Genomic DNA, 9,454 nt, shown 5'->3' with positions numbered 1-9,454 from the left:
ATCCATCATGATCAAGTAGGATTTATTCCAGGGATGCAAGGATGGTACAATATTTGAAAATCCATCAACATCACCCACCACATCAACAAAAAGAAGGACAAAAACCACATGATCATCTCCATAGATGCTGAAAAAGCATTCGACAAAATTCAACATCCATTCACGATAAAAACTCTCAACAAAATTGTTATAGAGGGAAAGTACCTCAATATAAAAAAGGCCATATATGACAAACCCACAGCCAACATTATACTTAATGGTGAGAATATGAAATTTTTTCCTTTTAGATCGGGAACAAGGCAAGGATACACACTCTCCCCACTTTTATTCAACGTAGTTCTGGAGGTACTGGCCACGGCAATAAGACAACACACAGAAATGAAAGACATCCAGATTGGTTAGGAAGAAGTTAAACTGTCACTGTTTGCAGATGACGTATTTTATGTAGAAAACCCTAAAGAATACACCCCAAAACTACTAGATATAATAACTGAATTCTGAAAAGTTGCAGAATACAAAATTAGTATACAGAAATCTGTTGCATTCCTGTAAACTAACAATAAACTAGCAGAAAGAGAAATCCAGAAAATAATTCCATTCACAATTGCATCAAAAGGAATAAATACCTAGGATTCAACCTAACCAAGAAAGTGAAAGACCTATACCCTGAAACGTACAAAACACTCATGAGAGAAATTAAAGAAGATACCAATACATGGAAATTAATATCATTAAACATTACATGGGACACCTAAATTTGGAAAAATATTACATCAACTACACTTCAATTAAAAAACCAGAAAATGTGGATCGCATTTGGGATGGGGACAGATCCCGGAGGGGAAGCCCAGGACACAGTGAGGGGGGCCCTGTGCACTGCGTGTCTGCCACCCGGTTACCGCTTCCACCCTGACCGGATGCCCCCACGGGAACGGGAAACTTTCTCTCTGCTCAGCTGCTCACGGAGACTTTTCAGTAATTGCCAGCACTTGTCACTAATCGCCCGCCAGGCTGGAGGGTGACAGCACCGGGGTGGGATTCGCTGCTCGCTGGAGACGCCCTGAGCCTCCGAGCAGTGTCTCCAGGACTAGCCAGGACGTGGTAAGGCGCCCCCGTGGGGACGTCAGGTCCGGGAGCCCTGCCCTATAAGTACGGCCCCTCCTGAGTGACGTCCCTGCAGAAGCTCAGGAGCAGAGCCTGCAGGTAGGTGCCTCCCCGCGGTCAGGGAGCCAGCAGGGAGGGGTCTCCCCAGGAAGGACACAGAGCCTGACCTGGGGTCCCAGGATAGCACAGAGACCCCTACCAGACACTCTGCTGCCCTTCTGGCCTGAATGGGCAGGAGATGGTGGGCACACTTTGCCTGTTTGGAATCCCATTTGGGGGATGCAGCATCTCAGGGATTTCTGCCCAGGTGTCTGTGGGGTTCCTGTGTGTGTTGTGTTGTGCGTAAGTGTTGCTCATGTATTTATCTCTGGATTTGAACTGGGAAACCGCCTCTGTGCTTCCTGAACCTGAGGGGCAGGCGGAGAATGAAGAGTTATAGAGAGATGAGAAGAGGTTTATTTTGAAAATGGTGTGAATGTTGGAAATAAGCCATGTACAGGGCTTTTATTTAATGAGAAATAGGAATTTGACCCATAAACTCTGTAATGACTAATTTCACTGTAGTTGAAAATATGGTGGAATGTGCCCTGGGCCAAGCACATCTGTCTGAATGTCTGTCCCCACAAGACGCACACGTTGCAGTCACAACCCCAGAGACAACAGGAGGCTAGTGGGGCAAACGGTGCTCACAGGACAGACACAACAGCCATCAGTGTGTTTTAGCAGAAGCACAGCTGTGTCCTCAGGAAAGTGGGTGGAGATAGGGCTTCAGAGTCCCCCGTTTTCTCCAGAACTGTTTGCACCCACTTGCCCAAGGACATGGGGAGTGACCTGCGCATGCTGTTCCCCGTGACTGTGGGTGGAGATGGCCCCTGGGCAGCAGGCCCTGGGTGTGGGGTCCTGGGATGGCACTGGCCACCTTCCGTGGAGGCCCCTGGCTCTGGCTGTGCTGGGGCCCGTGTGACTGTGGGGCGGTGCTCAGGGTCTGTGCGGGGCATGCGTGTATGTCTGCCTTCTACCTGAATGGCTGGTGTAAAATGAAGCCCTGCGTGTGGGCGATGTGTGTGCCCATATTATGCACCACCTCAGTGTGACCAAAACCCTTCCCAGGGACCCTCAGCCCAGAGGAAGGTGGCTGGGCAACGTGGAGATAGGCAGGGGCCACCTGTGTTCTCAGGAGTCAGGGGCCTGGCCGGAGGCCAGAGGGTGTGTGGAATCGGGGCTGAGAGTCAGCTCTGCTCCCACAGAGGAGCTGACTGTTCACTCCAGAGATAATGGAGCTGCTCAGGCCACTGCAGTACAGAGAGTCTGAGAAATGACAATTCCTAGGAGTCTGTCCAGCAGGGGCTGATCGGGGGAAGGCGGGGAGGCAGCGCTGGGGCCGTCAGGGCGGGTAAGGACGCTCAGCAAACAGGGAATCCAGGCTCACGCATCGCGGATGGTGTTACTTTGAGCCAACTTCTCACTAAGATTAACAGTAAGAAATGTAAGTATTCTACTTTAACTCATTTTTCCCTTCCAACGCCCTCCTTTCTCTGACCCGTCTCTGACCCACGGCATCTTCCTGCTCCAAAGGGCTTCCTGCACCGTCCTGTGCGGCAGGCCCAGGGCACCAAACCCGTTTTCCTTTGAGCCTTTCCTTCTCCTTCGCTTCTGATGGGTAATGTCACAGGGCCCAGAAACCACGTCGGTGGGATTTTTCTCTCAACACTAGTATTTTCCTCCACTCCCCTCTGCTCGCATGGTGTCCACGGAGCAATTGGATGTAAATCCTCTCCATGCTGTTTTGTAGGAAAGTTGTTTTTTTTCTCTTACATTTTAAAGAAATGTTTTAATCCACGATGTCCCCCATGTTCCAATGTTATCTGTGGGGGGAGTTGAGGGGGTTTTGTTTTGTGTTGGTTTCTGTTTTCTTTGCATTTCTCCTGCTTGGTGTTTGCAGGGCGTCCCTCGGCTCGGCTTAGGTGCTGACATCCCGGGGGGAATCTGCTGTCGCTGTGCGCTTGTGTGTCTCTGCTGCTCCTTCTCTGCAAGTCCAGCTATGCAGTTACCCCTCGGTGTTCATCCCACAGTCCGGGGATATTCCGACCTGTGTTTTCTCTCATCTCTCTTCTGTTTGTTTTCCAGTTTGGGAGTTTCTGTCAACACGTCCTTACACTCAGCAGTACGTGCCTCAGGCATCTTCAGTCCACTCACAGGTGCATCGAGGGCACTGTGGTTTCTCTTACAGCGTTTTGTTTTCTCCATCATTTTGTCTTGGTTGTTAGCCTTCCCTTCCTCTGCTCAGTTATCAGCCCTTCTCGCGTGCTGTGTGCTTCACCCATCAGAGCTCATGGCATCTCAGTTACAGGCGCTTTAAACGTTGGTCTGATAATCTGACATTCCTCCACATCTGAACCTAAGGCGATCTCCGTGTTCCAAACCATTGTTACTGTGCCTTTTAGTCCGCCTTGTCACTGTTACTCCTGGTGGATCTGATGTGGAGGGTCGAGGAACTTCTCCCATCGTGCTTTTGGATGTGTGGGACATGTGGGGAGAAGGTACCAACTGTGCTGCTGGGATGAGGCCTCAGTGACTGGGGAGCGTGGGCCCCCGGGCTGTGAACTGCACAGGGACCTCTCAGCCTTGTCCCCTGTAGGCAGGGCAGGATGGCTACAGGGTCTGGGCTTGGGTGTCCCCTTCCCCAGGGCACTGGGCTCTGATCACACCCCAGCGGGTTAGGCACCAGGCAGGAGTGTCCTGGGGGAAGGCCTTGTTGAGAAGAACTCAGTGCTTTCTTGTTTTCAAAAATTGTCTTTCACCCACTGTGAAAAAAGCCCAATTGGGAAGTTCTCTGGTATTTGCTGAGGGAACTGGTGCAGCTCCTGGAGGTGAAACTCACATATTGAGCTCATCCCTTATTACTTGGTCTCCCTGGAGAATCTCAGTCTCAGACTTTGCACACTGAGCCCCCAGCCCTTTGCGGACTCCAGGGTGGGCTTCCCTACCCCCATCACAGCTCTGGCGGTGGTCTCTCAGGGTCTCAGATCCAGGAAGCCTTGATGGCCTCTATCCAGTTCCCCTCTTTCCCATCAACAAGGCAGTGATGCCCCAGGGGTCCTCAACTCTCTTATGGATCCAAGAATTTTCAGATTTTTCGTTGTTAAACTATTGTTAGAATGTAGTGGTGACTTCCGAGCACATTACATGAAAAGCCAGATAGCAGAAACAGCTACTGATTTTGTAAACTTATTTTGTATCTGCTCACTCTATGGATGATGGTTCCAAAGTATGTAATGAAATTAGTTTGATAATATTACAATGTCAGCAATATTTTTGAACTCTCCATTTCATGGTTGTAGATGAGCCATCCATATAATAGGCAGGTGACCCGGGTCTGTCAGGGGAGCAGCACGTGCCCTTGTCCCTTGGGGCACAGTCACACTCAGGACTGGTTATGAGCACCTATTGGACAGCAGCATGTGGATCACCACAGACGGTTCCTCATTAGAAGGACTGTACATTCTGGAGAACCAGAAAATAAAGTTAAATAAATACAAAATAATAATGTTGTAAATACTAACTGGCATCAGGTGTATGTCCTCCAGGTAAAGCCATCTCTACAGAGGACGAAGTGTCTCCGTTTGCAGGAGAAGAAAGGGAACAGATCCTTTTCCAATGCTGGTTAGTAAGAAGGCTGCTGACGTTGCCACCAGCACAGCCACCTCTGTCTCCAGGCCTCCCAGACGCCTTCTCCATGCTTTTTGATAAAGATGCCCTACGAACCACAGGGAACGTGGTTCTGAAAACCACCTTTCTGTTACAGATTGGATTTGGGACACTGGCCAATGTCACCCTCTTTTTCCATAATGTCTCCCCAGTCTTGTGTGGCCACAAGCAGAGACCCACACACGTGGTTCTCACCCACATGGCCTTGGCCAACCTCTTGGTTCTTCTCTCCTCTGGGATTCCCCACACGATGGCGGCTTTTCTTTTGAGCAACCCCCTGTCCAGTCTGGGGTGTAAAGTTGTTTATTATACACAGAGAGTGGCTCGCAGCTCCACCCTGTGCTGCACCTGTGTCCTGAGCACCTGCCAGTTCCTCACACTCATCCCTGGGAGAGTCGAGCGGATGGCGCTCAGGATAGTCCCCAGGGTCCCTGGTCCTTCCTGCTGTGTCTGCTGGGTGTTTGCTGCCATAAAAAGTACCTATATTGCCTTGAAAATCACTGATGCACAGAATACAGGAAATGATACCGACACACAGGGCAGGTGGTTCTGCTCATCTTCATTTCCCAGGGCAGGTGTTGCCACCGTGTTATCATGTCCAGATGCCGTATTTATTGGCCTCATGGTCTGGGCCAGCGGCTCCATGGTGGGTCTCCTTCGCAGACATCACCAGAGGGTGCAGCATATTCACACCCCCAAGGGCCCCCACAGCTGCCCCCCAGAGACCAGAGCCGCCCACACTATCCTGATGCTGGTGGTCACCTTCGTCGTCTTCTACATGATGAATTTGGTTTTTACTTTTTACATCACTGTCTTTTTAGACCTTCAGCTCTGGCTGATACAGACATGTAATGTTTTGGTTTTGTGTTTCCCCACTGTGAGCCCCTTCCTGCTGGTCCTTAGGGACCCCAGAACTCCCAGGCTTTGCTCTTAAATTGCTAGAAGTCATTCTTGAAATATTAAATACATAGAAGTCAGCTTCTGTACCATCCATGATTATATATGTACTAATCATTTACCTGTTAACCATTTTTATGATTTTGTCATGTTTAAAGTATACATAACCTCATAGTCATGACTTGACCATCTCTGAGTGCACATCATTGGCATTAAACACATTCCCTGTGCCTGTGACCATCACCGCTGCCTATACTCAAGGGTTTACATCATCCCCAAGCAACTGTGGACCCATTAAAACAGTACCTCCCATTTCCTCTCTTTCTCAGATGCCCCTAAACTCTTTGAGTCCCCAGTTCTTGCCAGTTCTAGGTACCCCATGTCAGTAGAATCATACAGCACTTGTCCTTCCGTGCCTTATCTCAGTAAGCAATAGTTTTCAAGGTCATTCCATATTGCAGCATGTGTCTAGATTTTGGCTGTAATCTATTCCACAACATTTTGTTTATCCATTCATCTGCGCATGAGCACTTGGGTTGTTTCCACCTTTGACTATTGAAGATAGCCCTGCACTGAACATTGATGTACATACATCTGTCAAGTCCCTGCCTTGAATTCTTGTAGAATATATACCTAGAGGGTGAAATTTCCATGTCAGATGGCACTTCTATGTTTAACCACTTGAGAAGTCAGAAACTTTTCCAAAGCTGCAGCATCATTTCACATTCCCACCAGCAATGCACAAGGGGGTCAGATTCTCCACATCCTCTCCAACACTTATTTTCCATTTTCCATCCTAGCAGGTGTGCAGTAGTATCTCATTCTGGTTTTGATTTGCATTTCCCTGGTGATTAGTGATGTGGCACATCTTTTCATGTGTCTGTTGGACAACTGTATGTCTTTTCAGGAAAATGTCTCTTCAGGTCCTCTGCCCATTTTTAAAATTGTATTATTTAATTTTTGGTGTTGTTGAGTTGTACACTTCATATATTTTTGTTATTAGTCTTTTCTCAGATGAGTTATTTGCAATTACCTCTCCCTCTTAATAGTTGCCTTTTCATTTTTTGATGGTTTTCTTGAAGCTTTTAAGTTTGATGTCATCCCAGTTGCTGATTTTTGCCTTTGCTACTTTTGCTGTCTGTGTCACATCCAATAAATCATTGCAAAGACCAATGTCAAGGACCTTCTACTGTATGTTTTCTTCTGAGAGCTTCATGTCATCAGGTCTTATGTTTAAGTCTTTAATCCATTTTGAGTTACTTTTTGTGAGTGGTGTAAGGTAGGGGCCTGATTTTTCTGCATGTGTTTATCTTATTTTCCAACACAGTGTTGAAGAGTCTACCCTTTAAGGAGTGTCTTTGGCTCGCTTGTCAAATATATTGACCATACGTGTGAGAGTTTATTCTGGGCTCTCTATTCTCCTCTGTGAATGCATTTTTATGCTAGCACCATGCTGTTTTAGTTTCTATAGGTTTGTAGTATATTTTGAAACCAGGAAGTTTGATACCTCCAGGTGTGTTCTTCTTTCTCATGATTGCTTTGGCTATTTGTGTTTTTTTGTGGTTTCACACAAAGTTCAGGAATATTTCACTATTTCTATGGAAGATATCAGTGGAATTTTGATCCAGATTTCACGGAATCTATAAATTAAGTTTGGCTGGTATAGACACTTTACTGATATTAATCGTCCCAATCCAGGAACACCCTCTCTCTCCATTTGGTTGCTTTACCCCTATTACTTCATCAAGGTGGTGGAGTTTTCATTGTATAGTTTTCATTTATTTAAATGTACTCTCAAGTATTTCATAATTTTTGATGCTATTGTGAAAGGGATAGTTTTCTTCCTTTTTCTCAGATATTCAGTTGTCAATGTACAGAAATGCAACTGGTTTCTGTATGTGACTTTATATCCTACAATGTTACTGAATCCATGGATCAGCTCCCACAGTGTTGTTCTGAGTCAGTCCTGAGGGTTTTCTGTATAGAAGAGCGTATCATCCTCAGACAGAGACGGTCTCACTTCCTCCCTTCGGACATGGATGGATGTCATTCCTTCGTCCTGCCCACCTGCTCTCGCTGGGGCTCCTTTGAGTAAGAGTGGCGGGAGGGGTGCCCCTGACCTGTCCCTGGTCTCAGAGGACAGGCTCTCAGCTTTCCACCGTCCAGTATGTCAGCTGTGGGTGTGTCATATGTGGCCTTTACGGTGCTGCGGTATGGGCCTTCTGTACCCAATTTCTTGAGGGTTTTAATCATGAAAGGATGTTGTATTTTATACACCAACACGTCTGTATACAACTCCCAGGCCCCTGGGTCCAGCATCGGGACAACAGTGCCTGTTGATTCCATCTTCATAGTTCTTAAAGCTTTAAAGGAGATCCTGTCAGTTATTACAAGCTGTGACCCATTGTTCATTTACAGTTTATTCCGAAAGGCATACGCGGGATGCTGGAGAATAACCCTCTCTCCAGCCTTTCCAACAGTTCTGTGGGCACTTAAGATCTTTGCAAGGATCTTAAATCAATGGACACAATAAACAATTCATAAGAAACTACACAACTAATAAGCAATGGGAGACAACTGGGCACATTGCTGGCACTGTCACCTAGAGCTGAGTGCCAAGGTGGTCAGAGGGCCTCCTGAGTCACACTGGGAGGCCCATGGGGGACGCCCTGGACCTCACAGCCCGGGGAACCAGGAGAGTCCTTGAGGGGAGTCGTTCAGGGTCCGACCCTGAGAGACACCGTGGCCGGACCCTGTTGTGACTCCTCAGTCATCACACACTCTCTGAGAACAGACTTTATTATGCGTTAAAACAATAACAAACCTAAGGGAGCTTGGAAAATAGAATGTGGATTCCTGAGTGAAGGAGCACATACCGACGTGGTTCTCACGGGTCTGGGGTAGAAAGTGAAGATTTTAATAATTAAAGGATCAGAAGAGGGTGAAGGAGGGGAAAGCAGATCAGGACGGGAAAGGAGAGTTACGAAGGGAGAAGCGGGGGTGTCTGAAGGCAGAGACTCGGGGCCAGGAGGATTCTGGGGCCCAGTGAGGCAAGGGGGGGCTGTGGGGCGGACGAGCAAGCGCCCTGTGGTGTCCCACCCACCAGGCAGACCTCAGCTGCTTCCCGGGCCGCACACGCCCAGAGCTGGGGAGGCCCTGTGCCCGCCCAGGGCCGCTGCTGGCCAGGGCGCTGCCTGCCTGGCCTCCTGCCGCAGACCTCTTCTCCCCCCAGGCCTCTGTGCCGTCAAACCCATGACCGTTCGCCCCCAGGACTCTCCTGGGCCCACGCTGCCCACGGCCGGAATGGGCACCCAGTCAGCTCAGACCCTCAGGAGACCCATCTAGCTGACCCCAAACTTGGGGCATCTGGTCAACTCAGCAACACTTTCATTCTTGTGATCGGGTGAGTTCCCGAGTCTGTTTATTGGGCAACCTCGGAGCTACCTAGACAGAGACTAGGTCTTCTCACCCTGCCAGCACTGGACACAAATTTCTCTCACATAACACAGCCAGATCCTCATCACACAGTGATCTGAGTCCCGAACCTGAGTCTCACCACTACAAAATGGTCAATGAGAGAGGTGGGGGGTCAGGACAACCAGTTGTGTTCACTCCCCACTCTCCTTTCCTAGGGTTCTTGTGCCCACCTAGCGACAGACCTGAAGTCCGCACATATGCCAAGAAAACATCAATGCAACACAAAGATCAGAGCCCTAGACCAAAGTCTCACCTCATCAACATCTCA

The 9,454-nt window shown here is 48.4% G+C and overlaps 1 protein-coding gene across 1 annotated transcript; it reads left to right on the top strand.

Moving 5' to 3' along the window:
• The first annotated feature begins 4,840 nt into the window (after positions 1-4,840).
• On the top strand, positions 4,841-5,828 carry LOC118973795 (vomeronasal type-1 receptor 1-like). The gene has a single exon (XM_037025707.2). It carries the CDS (start codon positions 4,841-4,843, stop codon positions 5,744-5,746), a length of 906 nt encoding a protein of 301 aa, XP_036881602.2. The 3' UTR covers positions 5,747-5,828.
• The last annotated feature ends 3,626 nt before the right edge of the window (positions 5,829-9,454 follow it).

Source organism: Manis javanica, chromosome 17, assembly GCF_040802235.1.
Source record: "Manis javanica isolate MJ-LG chromosome 17, MJ_LKY, whole genome shotgun sequence".
Lineage (NCBI taxonomy): Eukaryota > Metazoa > Chordata > Mammalia > Pholidota > Manidae > Manis > Manis javanica.
The sequence above is the reverse complement of the archived record's forward strand: the minus strand, read 5'-3'. Positions and strand labels throughout refer to the sequence as shown.